Source organism: Archocentrus centrarchus, chromosome 12 (assembly GCF_007364275.1).
Source record: "Archocentrus centrarchus isolate MPI-CPG fArcCen1 chromosome 12, fArcCen1, whole genome shotgun sequence".
NCBI classification, from domain to species: domain Eukaryota; kingdom Metazoa; phylum Chordata; class Actinopteri; order Cichliformes; family Cichlidae; genus Archocentrus; species Archocentrus centrarchus.
Genome location: NC_044357.1, coordinates 21,088,477 through 21,106,895, shown reverse-complemented (window position 1 = coordinate 21,106,895; position 18,419 = coordinate 21,088,477). Strand labels below are relative to the sequence as shown.

General features: G+C 41.3%; 1 protein-coding gene across 2 annotated transcripts in view; it reads right to left on the bottom strand.

The window, feature by feature from the left end:
* Positions 1 to 5,728: 5,728 nt before the first annotated feature.
* Positions 5,729 to 18,419, bottom strand: part of grin1a (glutamate receptor, ionotropic, N-methyl D-aspartate 1a) — a 37,632-nt gene continuing 24,941 nt past the window's right edge. The window contains exons 16-24 of one of the 2 annotated variants that reach the window (XM_030742145.1): positions 18,207 to 18,355; positions 17,918 to 18,075; positions 17,192 to 17,356; positions 16,756 to 16,865; positions 16,243 to 16,388; positions 15,915 to 15,965; positions 11,816 to 11,842; positions 10,982 to 11,092; positions 5,729 to 7,647 (exon numbers count right to left, since the gene is read on the bottom strand). In XM_030742145.1, coding sequence (XP_030598005.1) covers positions 7,579 to 7,647; positions 10,982 to 11,092; positions 11,816 to 11,842; positions 15,915 to 15,965; positions 16,243 to 16,388; positions 16,756 to 16,865; positions 17,192 to 17,356; positions 17,918 to 18,075; positions 18,207 to 18,355 — 986 coding nt within the window. In that variant the 3' untranslated portion in view covers positions 5,729 to 7,578. The remainder of the gene's footprint in view (positions 7,648 to 10,981; positions 11,093 to 11,815; positions 11,843 to 15,914; positions 15,966 to 16,242; positions 16,389 to 16,755; positions 16,866 to 17,191; positions 17,357 to 17,917; positions 18,076 to 18,206; positions 18,356 to 18,419) is intronic. The other variant, XM_030742146.1, reaches the window with a different exon arrangement.

Below are 18,419 nucleotides of genomic sequence, written 5' to 3'. Positions count from 1 at the left end.
AACTGAGACATGCAGGATTCCAGAGAAAAGCATCAGTGCATGCTGGCTTTAATTTTCCAAATCAGGTGGTGCGCCCACGTGTAAATGATTCGTATAATTGTATGACTTTCTGATGATTAATTGAGCGCACACATTTCAGAATACGTCAAATCAAGAAAGCAACGGCTACAAGTGGAAGCTTATGCGGAAGTATATCACATAATATTTAAAAGCAAGAAAATGCGCTTGCTATGATAAGGGGCGGAGACAAAGCGTGGCCACGGGTGGCCATGACCACCACAGACTGAAGGGGTCATTTTATTATCATCAGAACAATAAAGCTGTAGCAGACCTGTGAAATTTTCAAATGTAAGTAAATTTGAAAACTGTCACATTGGGCTTATCTTGCAGTCTGATTTACTTACTTTTGCCTGCATATGCAGCAGGCCTGTCATTATATAATTCTAATGTAAGTATGTTTTGGTAAACATAATACAAAAATAACACAGGTTTTATCAGTGTCCAAGTATATGTAGACCAAACTGTACAAAAGCCCATCTGTTATCATCTTTATCCTATAATGAAACATTTCTATACTGGTGGGAATGCTCTTTTTCAGGATGACAATGCCTCCATCCTTACTGAGCTGGAGATCTGAGTTGAGATCTGTCTTTCACCAGAGCTGAACACTACTTCAAACCAATGGCAACATGTGGGACGTCTTATATTGGTTTTCCCTTTATCACCCGTTTTTAGGTCAGTGCAAGTTCTGTTGAATGTAACAGGGTAAAGCCAACGAATAAAAGAACCTTGGAGGACTCATGTCAGTCTTGTGGAAATCCTTCATAATGTAAAATTGAAAATGTAGTTCTAAAAGGGGCCAGGTGCCCTAAAGCCAAAAAAAGAAAAAGCAAAATAAAAATTTTTTCTATGTTCTCTGTTCATCCACTTTGGCAGAATCTCAATGGTTATAGGCATGCAGATGTGGTCAAGACAAACTGCTGAAGTTCAAATTGAGTAATGGAATGGGGGAGAAAGAAGATTTTTCAGGAACTGATGATCTACTGGGAATTTCTTACAAAACCATCTCTAGGGTTTACATGGTTTGAAAAAGAATGAATATCCATTCAGCAGCAGTTCTCTGGGTGAAAATGTCTTGTTGTTGCCAGAGGTCCGAGGAGAATGGCTAGACTGCTTCAAGTTGATAGGAGGACAACAGTAACTCAACATGCCTTTTAAAATAAATAAATTTTCTGGCACACTTTGAGCCCATTAGTACCAACTGACAATTGTTTAAACACCACAGTCTACCTGAGTATTGTTGCTGACATTGCCCATCCCTTCATGACCACATGGCTGCTTCCAGCAGATTGATGCACTATGTCTCAAAGCTTATATAATCTCAAACTAGTTTCTTGAATATGACAATGAGCTCACTGTCTCCTATTTCAACACTGAGATGTGTTGAAATGGGAGATTTCAATATACAGCCAACAAATATTTAGCAATTGTGTGATGCTATCGTGTCAATATGGAACAAAATCTCTGAGGAATGTTTCCATCACCTTGATGAATCTATGCCATGAAGAATTAAGGCAATTCTGAGGGTCAAAGGGCCTGGCATGTCAGCATCCATGTTTGGTTCAAACATGCAGTTTTCTAAGGGGTGCTTTTTGCCTTGACTGATTATGTTGACTCAAGGTGAGTCCGGCTGCTGCAGCTCAGCCGAAGGTCCACCTTATTTAGGCCAGATGTCAACACTTGCACTTGCCGTAGCTCATATCAGTCCTGGCTCATGACACATATGCTATAAATGCTATAAATGCCAATATGAGCCCAGATTAGGCCAGAATAAGTCTACTAAATGCCTCATCTACTGCAGTGCCTGCTGTCCTGTTATGGATTTCACTTGAGAAAGCAAAGTCAGACCTGAATTTAAATTCCAGCCAAGTCCTTTTCAAAAAGCCTCCAGTGAATGGAAATAGCTCCAAGGCTACTAGAACCATGGAAGGAAAAATCTTTTGCCATGGCCAGAGCTGCAGAGAAAAGAGTGGCCTGCTGCTCATTTACATTCAGCAGTTAGCCAGGGTGGAGCTACTGTCTAATTGCTGCCTGCTCATCTGGTTGTTAATTCAAGACACAGAAAAAAAATATGATTCATATTGGTTCAATCATGAATGGAAATGGGTGGCTTAAATTGACAGAGATCCTGGTTTCTGGACTGAAGAGCTGCAGAGCTGGTTGTTTTCAATCAGTATTTGCATGTGAATGGGTGCAGCCTAAAACTCGACTTGCAAATTGTCCTCTATTGAATGACGTGTTTTCACCAGAGGCCTATACTTTCTTTGTGTATGCACTTTTTGTAAAGTCTATTTTCTCCAAAATCCTTTTTGTTGGCAGGCTCTAAATTTAGCAGGACACATAATGAGTTATTTTTCACTTTATCACTCATAGCACAAATTATTATTGCTGCATCAGTCACTGTCAATATTTCAGTTGAGTTTATCTATCTTCAGGAAGATATGAGATGTAAATGGCACATAGAATAAATACAGCTCTTTAATGCATATGCATCATAAAAGCTCAATTATTCCATCCCATCCAGTGGCTTCTCATCAAAAGGGAAAATGGCCTCAAACAGCCACATTTGGCTGTAAAAGCGAGTCATTCTCAGTAAAGTCTCCATGTTAGACTATCCAGCTTACCAGAAATAATGTTTTTTGCTTGATCCAAAAACCCAAAAAGAAACATTTTGGTTTATACATCTAATTTTCCTCTTCATAAAAACTGTGCAGGGGGAGAATTTTAACTCACTTGTTTAACCTGTAATAAACTGTATGATTTATTTTCACTTATAATTTTCCTAGATGACTGTGTGTGGGTGTGTATGCATTTCTGATGGGTTGCTTTTTTTATTTAAATCTCTGTTGTAATATGTAAGTGACCTCATTTCTTAATGGGTTTTTGTGCCTGCCACACAGTTTTTCAGATGTTCACAGACGTCATCATGGGCATGAATTTCATGGTAATTTAATGATTTCTTTGAACTGTTCTTTTTCCAGGGTGGAATGATCGGACAGCACACATCTTTAATGAATTTAAAAAACAGGAATTGGCTGCACATGTTTGAATTTAATTTAGGATTTTCTTTAATCCACACAGTGTCAGAAGTATACATATGAGCCTGTCCGCCTTGAAAAAAAGTCATAAGTTGTTTTTGCAAGCATGTTTTTTGACTATTACCTACATTTTAAAATAAAAGTAAGCGACCTCTAGCGGTCGTACATGTAAGGGTGTGTGAATGCTTTCAGCAGCATCCTTGGCGAGGTGACCTGCTGGTCAACAACACAGCACTTCTGTTCCGACAAGAAGCAATGAGCTGCTTGTTGTCGAAACAGAAGTTGCCATGGCATGCTGACTGATGGCTCACTGGGAGTTGATCCACCCTGCAGCTGGTTGTACTGGGTTACATGTTACCAGTGGCAGACTCCATGCCTGTCCTGACCAATAACCTTCAAGCTCAACTGAAATTTGCAGCTTCCCATATGGACAAGCCAAATGTGTTCTGGAGAAGTGTTTCGTGGTCAGACGAGACAAAGATTGAGTTATGTGGCCACAATGACAAAGAGGTTGTTTGGAGGAGTAAAGATGAGGCTTTCAAACCTAAAAACACTGTACCAGCTGTCAAGCAGGGTGGTGGCAGCACATGCTCTGGGGCTGGGTGGCTGTTAGTGGTACTGGTATGCTGCACAAAATCGAGAAGGTTTTTTGTTTCCCTGTGAAGACATTTGAACCACTATATATGATATTGGGCTATACAAATGAAACTGAATTAAATAGTAATAAGGATTAAATGTATGTATTCTATCTGATCTCGTTCAGTGTTTGGTTACACTAAAAGACACTCTGAGACAAAGGTTTTAAACTTAACAGATACATTATAGTAAATGTATCTGCTGTTAAAATGCCCCTACCTGGGCATTTCCAAGGTTTCCTCATTTCACATCTTCAGGTTGTGATGCAGGCTTTATGGTAAAACATTAGTAACCTCTCACCCTAAGCCAAATAATCCTGTTGACGTCACTGTGACTTCAAGAGCCAGTTCTTTTCACACACAATAACATGTCAGCAGGCTGTAGCATGTTTTCCTCATGTTAGTCATTTATTTCAAATTTTCTGGAAATTCAGGTTTGTGTTCAATGTCAATTCATTGTCTGCTTCTTCTAACCTGGTTACTTAAGAGGTTTTGTATCCAGTGAACTGGAAGGTTTGTGTTGTTCCTTTAGGCCATTTAAACCTGTGCTGTGTCACAGGCCTTTATCACAGCAGTCAGTGTAATTTGCTGGAGTTTTAAAAGCGTTGCTAACATTAATATTAACAATGTGTTTGTTCTACTAGTTGTGCTGTATTACTATTAATATCTACAAAATGTCATCATTTTTTAAAGGTAAGATTCCATGGCTGTTTTTGTAACATTTCAGTCTGGACCAAACTGTGAAGCAACTGAGGACAACATCTAAAAAGTACTTCAGAAACATCTTTGCTGGGCATTGTACTTAAAGTTGTATAATAAGGACTAAAAGCAGCAGACAACCGTAAAGTCTAAATTTAGACTACTGAGGTAAAACTATGAGGATTCACAGACTTTAGAACAATGAGAGGAACACGCACATCCAAAAAGAGGTCAAAAGGGTGCAGGAACAAAAGCAAAAACTAAGCAAAAAAAGAAAGTCTGCACACCAGAGAAGCTCCTGGAGGAAGCCGCCCTACTTCCTCAAGGCTTTGGCAATAAATTTTCCTCCAGGAGCTTCTCTGGTGTGCGGACTTTCTTTTTTTGCTTTGATTCACAGACTTTAACCTGTTTGACTTTAAACAGGACAATGATTCAGACTTTAACATACTGGTAAATCTTGTCCATTTTCATTTCATTGAATGTTTTTATTAGTTTGGGTCTAGTTTAACTTAGATTGTTTTAGTCTGTAGTAACGTGAAATCTTCCTTTTGAGAAGTGCTACTGCCATAATGACACCCCCACCCCCAGAATACTATATGAATACCTATAAAGATGAGCAGAAGATTTGAAATAATGTCAGTTGCACACAACATAGACCTTTGATAGCCTTTCAAATGTTAGAGGTGCATGCCAACCAGTGAAGGCTTTCTTTTTCACCACTTTAAAAAACTAAGTACATCCCATGATTCAGTAGCTTGAGGAACCACCTTTAGCAGTTTCTCTGACACTGAGGTGAATTTGGTGGAACATCTACTTCTGGGAAGATTGTAGCATTGTATTAACACACACCTGAACGCTCTAGAGCAACAAACTGCCAAAACGGCTGCTTTTATAGAGGTGCTCACACTTGCTGATGATCAGTTCATGCAAGTTCATGTGATTAGCAGCAGCTGGCTGCTACTTTTCCTCTCGATTCCTAGGAAGCAGTAAGGGTGTACTTAGCTTTTCATAGGACGGTATGTGGTCCTGTCTGCAGCATTGTTTTTTACTTTTTTGCTTGCCTTGACTCATATGCAGATATGCTAATTTATTCCTTTTGTTACACATTTTGTCATATGAATGTTTCTATATTTTGCAGTTTGAACCTGAATATGTACTTGTATCCTCTTTTCAAAATTTGATGACATAGCGTAGACCTCATCAGTTAACATAATGAATTACTTGACACTGACAAGGAAAATAGTTGTTAGTTGCAACCTTACAGATAGTGTATTAAAGCAAAGGATTCACTGGACATGGCAATGTAAGTGTATTTTATTTACAGTTGTATAAACAACATGATTCAATGCAAGATCTTCATTGGAAAAGGTAAGAAAAACAAGTGAATCCTCCCTTAAGGGTTTTTGTGTATGTGTGTGCGTGTGTTTATGTGTGTGTGGGTGCATGCCTGTGTATCACAACTGTTTTGTGTGTTTGTGTAACTATAGTTTAAGACATTCCCAGCTGCATTCATTGTACGAGCTCATGAACCTCATCAACACAGAGCCAGAGTCTATTTACATTTCATTCAACTTTAAGTGCTCCACACAGCTCAGCTAACTGTACATGGCAACAGCACACATCCAAAGTAAAGCACTGATAATAACACATAAGCATGCGCAGGCTTGAATGGGATCAGAAGCAACCTCTTTGCTCAATTTAAAATAATTTCTCTTATAAAGACTTTATATATCCTACTATTCTTTTTTCCAATAAAGCAAATTGACAGGGGAATCTGTTGGACACCTTACAGCGGAGAATCATACATGTTCTGTTTTTGTTTTACAGTTTGGGAGAGTCCTCACCATAAAGTGCTATACAGTGCCAGACACCAGAAAGGATATGACAGTTTTCTTAAGAGCAGTTGTTTCTCACCTCCAGAAATTGGGAAACGGCCTGTTTTTACATCTAACCAAGACCTGCACATGAGCTTGCAAGCTGATCGAAGCTTTCAATTCACTCGGCTTCCTTCGTGTAAAAGTTCCCCGGCGCTACACAAGGGAGGAGGTTTTGCATGAAAGACCGAGTGCTGGTTGGGTGAAAAACCTGGCCCTTTGATGCAACCCCTTAGAGACTGGAAATGAGAAAGACTGCGGCGGCAGGAGAGAGGAAGAGAGAGGGGCATCCCAGAACGGCAGAATGGCTCACAGCCAACTGTCTCAAATATGGCTGAACAGGAAAAACACCAATAGTACTTAACTAATGAATCAAAGTAGGCTGTGATTTCTTACATCACCTGCATATGTCTTGCTATAAATAGTAGTAAAGCTAAATAGTTCAAACTTGAGTTGTCATTAAAAATAGAAACACGTGCATTTTTCAGGATAGTGCAAAATTAAAGTGGGGAAAAGTTCAATTTGAACATCTACAGAAGCTGGTATTTAGCCTTTAAAATAACTATTATCATTACCATTCATATACAAGCACACACATGCCTTTGTCATCTTCTCTGGACATGATTAGCCATATGCTTCACTGTAGTGCCATTATTAGTGCTTCCAAATAAAATACATTTTTTATCTAAAAACCTTTAAAGTATGGATAAAAACACAGATAATTCCTATTAAAAATTCTTGACCTCCATTGAAGCTTACAGATCATCTATATGTTTTTAAGAAATATTAAATACTGTGGATTCTAGGCCCTAAGTGGAAGTGATATGTCAAGTAGAGGACGTGCACCCAAACTGATTTATCCATAAACTTAACCAAACTAACCTGGCTTGCTAAAAGCTAGACAGCTGCTCAGGAAATTGGAAAACATCGAACATTAAGTAAATGCATGTAATTAAAAGGACAAAACAAGGTTAAATAAGCTAGGTTATAATATGCAGAAGGAAAAGATTGTATATGTCAGATGGGTTCTTCTGTGCATGCTCAGGGACCCTACAAACATCTAGATTATTGTCTTTTTTTAAAAAAAACAAAACAAAGCAAAACAAAAAAGGTGCAAGTTGAGTGTTTTCAGCCACATCCTCAGCAAGCAGTTTCCTCAAAAGCTCCGTTGGCAGGTGGTGAAATAAAAGCTTCGGCTTTGGCTTCCTCTCCTCTCCCCTCATCTCGTTTCCTCTCTCCTTGGGGAGTGAACCTCGTTGTCGCCCTCTCCCTTTACACCACTGTGCTGACAGACGGGTCAGACAAGTTGAGTTGGCCCGTGACGTCAGTGGGTGGGTACTGCTGCAGAGGTGAAGAAAAACAGGGCAGAGGAAGACACACATAACAGGGTGTCATTTATTGACAAAATTTAGTAGTCTTTTGTTGTTGTTGTTGCAATCTAAATCTAAATATTCACTTTAATTTAAGAACTGTGTTCTGCAGAAGCAGGAGGCTGCTCTAACCCCCCCTCAGGCAGATTTGAATTTTGTGTCATTTTCTGTAAAGTCTGAATTTTTGCAGAGCGGTTTGTGCCTGAGGTGGGCTAGTTTTGGAGCTGACGTAAGATCCTGAGAGTCTTGACAACAGCAGTCATATATTTATTTATTATTTATTTAGCCTCAGCAACATGACTGGGTGATAACTTCCTGCCATGGATAAAACGGGCAGCTCATTTATCACCCCCACAGTCATCTATGTGCATGCAGAAAGGCGGCTTCTCTATATTTAGCAGCTCAAGAGAAGAACAGAAATTTTAGGCTGATTTCACAAGTGCTGTTGTGTCGGACTCTTACGTCCAATCCCTGCGTCACTGTGCTTCTTTAAGAGCAGAATATGTTGAATTGTAAGCTTCTACAATCCTGAGAGGGGAGATGAGGTCCCATATCCATGCATGTGTGTCTTTTTAGTGCTGTTGGCAGCAGTAAGCTGCATCTTATTTTTTTTTTTTTTACTGACACTGTGTTTCTTCTCAAGTGCAAAAACACAGACATCCTACATTATACTGTAGAATCTCCTGTTATACACCATGAATAGAGTTTGCGGCAACATGCTGTTCTTGTAGAACTGCTTCACGTTTTTGGAACACAGTGAGATTGGGTGGGGTAACTGCATTATGTCCGCTATAATCCAACTAATTTCCAACATGCCAATCAAAATTCTGACTCACAGTGCTGTGTTGGAGAAACCTGTTCCATTGCATTCAGCATGCAGGAAAGCATTTATTTTGTTTTATACATTAAGCACATTAATACTGCACATTAATGAAGTTCAAAACCAAAACAGGGAAGGTGTACCCATCTCATTTGCCTTTTTTTTAAATTTAAGTGCCTCTTGTTTTAAGCTGATAGAGCCGATACATTCGAGCATGTGAGTTTCAGAAGTTGATATGATGCAACTAACATGCTAACAGATGTGGGGGCATCCAGACTGAACGGGAAAAATGTTGCTTCTGCTTCTTCTTTTTTTTTTTTTTTGTAAATAAACAGGAGTCAGAGTGGATGTCCCTCATCTCCTTGACCCGCAAGTTGCATCATCATATAGCTTACAGCCCCCATTTGGGTCTCCTCATGTCTTGTACCTTGAGGGCCTGCTAACAGCGCACCCTACTGGGGTCAAGTGGACTAGCAAGAGAGAAACACTTCACTGACATCACAACCACAGTTAAAAGCTACTTATTCAATACAACTATGATGAAAAAAAAATTTTTTTTCATATATGGAACAGCTACAAAGAGTATTTCTACTTCTACGGTTACTACATCTATGACAGTTAAAGTAATTAGCATGCTTGCAGAGGGAGAGAGGAGCAGTGTGGCATGTGGGTGAGGGACACTGACACTCAAGTCCACTGATATCCATTAATATAAAAGAAGAACATTTATATAAAATCAAAAATAATGGTCAAAGACTGAAGATGGCAGGTCTTTCAATCGGAGCATCTTTTGTAATTACACTAAATCCTGTTTCATTTTCCACTTGAAGACATTTTTTTCCCCCCCATTTGGGCTCCCAAACCAGCATCCGAACCCTCATACAGACAACGTAGCAGTGGCGGTCCCGCTCTTCTTCTTATAAAATGAAAGAAATTCTACTGGAAAAATGCCATGGAAGCGTAAAGGTGGTTGGCTTCATTGCAGAAACATCCATTAGAAAAAAGAAATTGAACAGAAGAGAAAGAAAAGAGAACAGAAAATGAAATAATACAATAACTTATTTTCACTTTTTTAAACTTTACAAGCTGTTAGCTTTGCTTCCATTGGCTACATCTCTCCTGAGAAACACACTCAAAACATAGTGTTAGTGCAAAAGGCTACGACGGCTATCTCCACAAATTATTGCCGTTCTTTGATAATGACCAGACCTGGTCAGCGACCAGCTATGCCTGGCAGAGCAGCTGGGCACAAATGACTGTGGGTCAGCGGCTTGTCAGCGCGATCCAAGCTTGTGTAGTACAATCTCCCAACCGCAATGGGCAGGGCTTTTCAACCAAACTGTGAAGGAATGCAGAAAACCTGACTCTCTCATTGTGCTGCAGCAAAGAAATGGTGTAAAAATAACAGAAAAGAAAAGAAAAAGAATAGCTTGTATTTATTATTGCAGAAATTGCACAGTGAGAGTCTAAGGCTTCACAGAGATTTGTAGAACAATAAAAACAATATTTAAAACGTAAAAGAAGATTGTCTTCGTGACCTGAAAATATACCCTGAAAGAGGCATGCATAGTTCGGACCACAAGGACACTGGAAATAAAACAAGAATTATGACAAACAAAATATGACAAAGCAAAAAGTAAATTGATTAATAGAAATCCATGAGTGGAGTCCTGAAATAGACATGTTGATAAATATGACAACACATTAGTTTTTCTTCTCAGGAGGGCTGGACATCACCTTAAAAATGAGTTTTGGGAAAAAAAATAAAATAAAATAAAGACAACACCAGCGCATGCTTTTCAAACCATAAGCAAACCAAGAGCGGCTGAAACCCAAACAGAGGAAGTGCAGGATTGGTGCAAAGAAACGATGGATATACGAAGGTTCAAGCGGTCAAAACGACAGGACATGAACACAAACATAGAAACAGACACACGCTCACATACAGTACACTCACACACACACACACACACACGTTCCACAGTGCCACCACCACCAAAAAAAACGATTGCCAGAATCGACGTCCAAACCAGAGGCAGGGAGGAAGAGCAGCCCAAGACAAAACACCACTGGCAGACTGCTTGCTTTTGTCGCCCCCCTTCCTCCAGAAGACACAAGTCCCATCACCCCACCCTCCTTTCCCAAAAATCCTGGACACTCGGGACGCTCCCTTTCCAAATTCAAAGCCCAGCTCCTGGCCTGGCCTGACCTGAGATCCTGCACTGATGCCCTCCATGCTGTAGAAGAGTCATAAAAGCTAAATGGTAATGGCTGATCGATGGTGAAGGGACAGACACGTGGCAGAGGTCAGCGGAGCCGTGTGGAAATGAGTGAGTGGAACATGGGACTCTTTCGTGGTCGGATATGGGGATGTAGGCAGAGAGGACAGCAATAGAGAAAAAGATGAAAGTAGAGACAGAGGAGGAGGAGAGGAAAGAGAGGAAAGAATAAACAAGGGAAGGTGTTGCTTCTTCCGTCTCCTTACCGTGTCTTTGGAGGACCTACGTCTCTTGATGCTGGAGGCCAGGGTGGTACTGATGGACCTAAAAGAGGCTTTCTTTTTGGGGTCGGGCTCTGCTCTACCACTTTTCCTATCCTAAAATAAATATATGTAGAAACATTATTCATGTCCTATGGCTGGGGTGATAACCGTGGTTTCGGTCTCACCTGTTTTCTGTCTACCCATCACCAAAACCACCGCCACCCCGAGAGATTACCTTATTTTTTATAGACTAATTACTGGGAGGGTCCTTGTGAAAAACACTACACCATTTGGAAATGTAAAAGAGGGAGAAAGAAGGGGATAAAGCTTGTTAGATGTGAGAGTGAACAAAATCTGTTCAGTCTGATATGAGGGCATTTGTCTATATTTTATGCAACATAATCACACTTGGACTGCACAAGATGGCACAGTAGTCCTCTAGAAAAACATTCAGCTGGCCCTAGAAATGCACTGGAATGAGTGATGACTAGTAAAGATGTCAGTGGGCGTGATACCTAGGTTATAAACCCTGTACTCTTGCTATTACCTGAACACAAACTTTAAAGCTGCAACTTCTTCATCTCAGCACATGCTTAATCTTCAGTCTACTCTTAATACCACACAGGTAACATTTTTCAAATGCATACCTGTCAAAACAAAATCAAAACGTAAAGAAAAAGAAGCACTTTTAACCATATTCTTCCAAAACAGTAAGCCAATTTGGTGCCCTCCCTCCCTCATACCATCAGAGTGCCCCACAGCTACTCTCAGCACAATTACTGGATGTCTGTGTGCAACAATTAAAAAAAGGAAAAACTCATATTAAGGTATTCTTACATCCTGAGTCTCTACAGAGGAAGAGGGCTGCATAGGGGGAGAAAAGAAAAGTAAAATAAATTTCCATCCACTTGGATTGTTATTACTTTAAAGAGTATCCTTAAGCAAAAGCCAAGGGAACCAAAAATAGCATGTATAAAAAAAAAACTAGCAAAGCAAACATTCACATCCAAAGCCAGGCAGGTATAAAAAGTTTTTTAAAAAAAGCTACAGTATTGGATGCATTGAAGGAAAACAACAGCGACAAAAGTCAGTAATTAAAGCCCATTTAACGTCATTATACCCTAAAGGGGGTATAATGGAAATTCACCCCACACACCAGGGAATGGGATGAGATGGAGAGCATATGAAAGAAAAAAAATAAGAAGGAATGGGTGTCTACTAGAGCAGCAAAAAAAGTATATTTTTTTACTATCATTAAAGTGCAAAAACAAAAGTAAAGTTTTAATGATAAACCCATGATTAACCGAGCAAAGGAAAGTTAAAAGATGCTACTTCTAAAAAAAAAAAAAAAAAAAAAAAAAAGCACTCTAAAGATGGATGTTAGTAAAGTATAAGTGGAGGATGACTGATTAGTAGGAGCAGGGGAGGCCCTTGGGGTGGGCGGGGCAGTGTGGTGTGAATTTCAACATGCCAAATCGTTTTATGGATGGGGGGAAGGAATAAGGGGGGGGGACATAGATTAAGTAACACAAAACAAATAGCATGACAAATCAATCCTGGCCAGCACTGGCCCCGCAGGTCATCCTTTTTCATCAGGTCACATGACTAGGCTCTTTCAGGGCACATTTGTTCCACCATCACCCCGCCAACCAGCACTCTCTCAACCCCCTGATGACATAATATCAGGTGGCGAGCAGGTATTATCTCATGTGCAGGATAGATGAAAGCTGGCAGAGGAGTGATTGGTGCACGGCACCGCTTGATTTTAGTGCAAAAAATATCTTTTTCCTGTTGGAAGATAACATCTCATGTTAGTAAATGGTTAAAGTCATCGTGCGTATTGATCTTGGTTCAGAAAAATCAATGCCCAAGTGATGTCAGGTGTTCTTTTAACACCTGACTTTCCCCTTTTCTTACACGTTAGACTGCAGGAGTGAAGCCCGGCCATCCAGAGCCCTGATGAGGTGCTGCGTGTGCACAGTCCCGGCCATGCAGGGCATGCTGGACCATTAGATGAAGCGCGGCATGGGACTTGCAACAGTGTACGTCAGCTGCACGTTTCCCCGTCGGAAACAGACGTGAGCTGTCATATTCCAGCATCATTTTACATCATCAGTGTTATCGTCACGCTGCAGGGTTTCTGACTCTTTGTTTTCATACCAAACTATCACCGGGCTCAATCTTGGTCAGAATGTGCACTTCCAAGTAACATCTGTTTGAAAAGACAAAGCTAAAAGCCAGATGTGTATCGTCTTAGAAATGGTTTGTAAAACTAATGCCATCAGAAATATGCAGCTGAACGTGATACGTTTTAAAAGATAAATGTTCACATTATAGTTACATTGTCAAAGTTCCAAAGGAGAAAATTAGGCGAGCAGAGCAGTAATAACCTTTAACTTTCAGCCAGTTAACAGCAAACTTCTATTAAATAAATAATCTGATGAAGATGAGTTATAACATACATACCCTACATGAATTATAGCAATCATTACGCTCGAGTGGTTGTGCCCATGGGCAATTTATTCACAGTCAGCTGTAGTAAAGTGACAGATACGTAGATGACTGTGTATCACTTGTGGCTATGAATTGTGTTTGTTATTTAGGTTATTTACTTATTAATCTGGCTTAATTCTTTTCCATTGCAGCTGCCATGCTTCAAAAGGCACAACTTCTTTTACTTCAAAATCACACTGGCTCTGTTTCTACTGCAATTTTCATTGTACAAACTGAACAATGGAGTAAGTGAGTGCTTTGATACGCTTAATTGTATTACATGTCTTTATTTAAAGGGGCACTTTAAGCCTTAATATCATTTAGGCACCGCTGGCAATTGAATAACAAGCTCAAAGACGCGAATATATGTTGGCATTAGCAAATGCAGATAAATGTAGGAAATGCCCCAAAACGAGCATTTCTCATTGTGCAACTTGAACAACTACAAATAAATTATACCGACCCTTTACATCCTCTTCATTGCTATTCCTACAACTTCTAAAGTTTGACTATCCCAGGCGACTTTTATTTCTTTGTAAAAGATTGCAAAAGGAATGCAGTGTTGGCGTGACATCTAATAAACTTATTGTTTGAGAGCTTTTAGCTTTTAAAAATATGTGAGATAATGCAAAGGTGAGGGATGTAGTTTGTGAACAGATTTACTCGGAAGTGCACTTTCTCTGAAGCTATGCCTCTGTTTGAAGGCATGTGGGTGCACAGTCCTGCACATTGCTTTGCATAATACACCAACCTGAGGCATTAAAAGCACATAATAACATGAAACACACATACAAGCAGTCGAAATGATGCCAGTAATGGGTATCGAGGTTTTAGTGATTGCTGTACTAAGGAAGGAAGAGGCCACATAAACTGTGATCTGAGATCAAGTTTGTGCCCTAAAAACAAAAAAGCAAGTTGTCATTTTTAATTTGAGAAATTTAGATCACTGTGAGTAATCAAATCAGCACACCCAAACAGCATGAATAAGATCCTGAATAATTCTCATGCAAAGCAGATTTGATTAGCCTTACTTCATGGGCTCAGCGCTTCTTGCATAAGGCGTCATCGTAACAACTGTCGTTAGAGCAATGTGTGTCTGGCAATGTTAGCTCTAGGGCCCAGAGTGATGGTCAATGAGCAAGATGAGCAAGCATGAGCCATCTTTGTTTAGTGATGCAGAGAAATCAGCGTGATCATCACTGACATGGATATAAATTACATTAGTCTGTGGGCAGTTTAGTGTGTCCCTCTCCTTTCTCAGTGACGTCCCCCCTGCATGCACGCATCTGCTGTATGCGCTTAAAGAATGTACATCTATATGAGGACACATACAACAGTTACATACAGCTATCAGTTTGATGGAAGACACTCTTAGAAGGACACTGATTTGCTGACAGGCACTTGTGATATTCATACTATACCTTCCTCCAGCCCTGCTGTATCATTTCACTTGGTTCAGGGCTTACAGAGACACAGCAGATAGACTGCCACAGCCTCATCACAGACTCAGGCTGTGATTGGCCATCAAATGTGGAAACCCTGTACCTTCACAGTCGGCACTGATTGCATTGGAGTACAGGGGCAAATCATGTTCTTCACTGGCTGAGCAGAGGAACTTATTGCTTGATTATAACCCAGCTGGTCAGTCCATTCAAATAAAAAAAATAAAGTGTTTGTTCATAGTGGTATCTTGCCATGAAAATGACTTCAAACTGCAAATATGTTCCATTCATTTACATTTTTTTTTCTTTTATTGGTTTTGGAAAATTCCTGAAAATGAAACAAAATTCGCTGCATGATTAGATACCACTAGTGTGTGTACAAAAACAAGTTTTTCTTAAAAAAAACAAACAAACATTTGAGTGAACTGAGCCTTTAAATTGACACCTGTTTAGGCAGGCGATGTTACAGGAAGCGTTTGCCATGCGAGTCTTTACATTCTTGCTTGGTGTCTGCATTATGGACACTGCGGTGGATAAGGAGACACACTGTGCACTGCAGTATTGCACCTTACACTTAACGTGGACAATTGTGGAAGGGTCACTGCTGTGTGACTGTGCCAGGGCATTGATTTTGCTCTTTATGCTCTATTTGCGTTATCAGCTTTTGGCTGCTGTTAGTTTTGCTGCCAGAGAGATGGAAATCAATGGGGGCACGATCAAAGTGCATCAACTGTACAGTAATCATTGTTAATAATGGTTTTATAATGTTTCTGGCAGGGCATTTGTTTCTTTTCGTTGGCGTTCCATGTACGCATCATATGACCTCATGAAGCATATAGCGCCACGGTAGCAGCTTAGAACTACTGGTTCATGCCATGGACGTGGGTGGTGGAGATTTTTTTAAAATTTGGATATCCATCATGTGAGAAGATCTCTAATTATCTTATTGTTACGCCAAGAGCGAGAGGTGACATGGCGGTGGAAATGGCTCTACTACATACTAAAGAGGGAGTTCCAGCCACCGCTTGACTTCCAGAAGCCTCCTTACTCTCCTGCAGGCACACACAAGAGACACGGGTGCATTTGGCCTCTGGGAACTGTTTAAATCCACAGGGTGGCCACTCAGAATGCCTTACATTATATGTAGGCATCAGAGATCACTGTTTTTCATGTGGTGATCTAGCGGTCAGACCATTACTAAAAAAAACAAAAGTTCTTAGAAGGGTTGAGAGACAGAAATCGACCCTCGTGAGAGGGAGGTTTTGCTGTCTCGCTTGCACGCAAGTTTTGGCCCTTTCCCCTTCGGTGGGCACAGAGTGCAATTCCTACCTGCAAGTTCTTCCTCCAAACATTGACGGCCGCAAAGGCCAGCTGCATCTGCTTCCTGCGGGCGTCTTTATGGCGCTTATAGGCGATTTCGATAAAGATGAGGAAGATCCCTGCTGCTATGCCTCCAGCCACCAGCATGAAGACCCCTGTGAAGGAGGGACAGAGGAACAGAAACAGAGCAGACACAGAGACATGTAAATTTCCGGTCCACAACTCCACCGCTCCCACCGAGCATGAATGCATGGTCTGACTGTCATGCTCAGTGGTCGCCCCTCCTTTCTTAAACAGCTCCTACTGACGACGATGGCTGCAAACTACACAATATTAATAGAGAACCACAACCGCACGAAATCACAGGACAAGATACTGTACGGCACACTTCCACAGAGCACCACGCTGACACTAAAACAACGATTTTGTAAAGGTATTGGACAAAAAAGGGCTACAGTACCTTACCACTGCAGTTTTTGTCCAATCACTTTTAACGCTTTCTCTACGCCATAAGGACCATACCTGCCATGTTTTCAAAGGTGAGTGTGGCTGGGGCATTGCTCCTTGAGTCACACTCCTGGTATCTCACCCAGGTTTTATCTAGGTCTTCCATGAAGCCGTTCTCATGAGAACTGCAGGGGGTTGGGGGTAGTGGGGAGAGAGGTAACAGAGTTAATAGATGCCGCAAATGACCAAATATTTGAGCCGCTTACTCCCAGCTAGCAACACAAATGAAACACAGACAGCTGGACACATGTACTGACAAACAGTGATACACTTGACAGAGACAAACAGACAAACAGGGCAGGAGAGGGGAGATACAGAGAGAGATGTGACATAAGGCAATGTATTGGATGGCTATAAATGGTCAATACGTGACCATGAAATCATACTGATAAGAAATTAAAAAAAAAAAAAAAAGAGTCATACGAGTAATGCAGCTTCGGCTGGGACAGACCTGAGAATGGCCAGGGACACATTCTGTTTCCAGGGGCTGTCCTTGCGCATGCCTATGCCAAAGCCCCCGAACGGAAAAAACAGCTCTCCCGTGGTCACCAGGTCGCACTTCTGCGAGGCTTCAAACTCCAGCACCGCAGAGTCCCAGATGAAAGCATGCAGCTTGCTGTGGGGGGAGGGGGAGGGAGGAGGACGAGGAGGAGGAAGTAGGGAGGAAGGGGAAGGAGGGGAAGGAGGGGGTTACGGTGCAACAGTACAATGATTTACATACACATTTACGGCTCCCACCCTTCTCTCTCTCTCTCACACCCCATCGTGTGTGTCATTCAGCGTTTACCAGCAATCTCTACCGCTGCTTATGTCCCAAATGAAATCCAATGCCATGATGGGTGAGGGCGCGTCCCCCATTGGATTCCCCCAATCTCAAAGATGTTCGTCTGGGTACAACCTGAAAAAGGGTGCTCTTCGACTCAATGTTAGCTCAACCTCACACTGTTGTCAGTGCTGTTGACACGTCCACACCTGCCACTGTCCCTGGACACCTGTCTTGGCTGGGCGATGGGCCTGAATCATGGGGAACCTGGCAGTAAATCCTACCACTTCCACCTGATCCGGAGGTCCATGTCCCTCCCCTAGACCTAACTGGAATAGCCCTGGTCTACGTGCTTGATAGGTCGAGCAGCCGGCCGACTCATATTCTGGTCGGCCCGGCCTGGCCGAGACTCACTTGTCACGCACGGCCTGGATAGCCTCGGCGGCACTCTCATAGTTGTGCTTCTCCATGTGGCGGTACATGGTGCTAAGCTCCACCTGCCGCCGGAAGTAGATGTCCACAGAGCTCTGCTTCACTGTGGCGTAGATGAACTTGTCTGATGGGTTTCTCAGCTGCATAAAGAGACAGGGACAAGGCACAAACGGATGATTAATAACTAAGAATAAAATCAATCAATATATACATTTATATATGTGATTAAAAAAAAGGTAATGTGGAGTAATGAGCTCTTTGTGTCACACACCCGTGGGTCATTGATACCGGTGATGCGCTCCTCAGGCCGGTCCAACACCAGGAAGGCAGCCAGATTGGCAGTATAAGAGGCCACAATGATCATGGCAAAGCCAGCCCACACCATGCCCAGGATTCTCGCTGAGAAGCTACGTGGTGCACCTGTGTGGTTAGTACAAGTTTAGAGTTTTTACCTCAGTACACGTAACTGTCAATTTCAAGATAG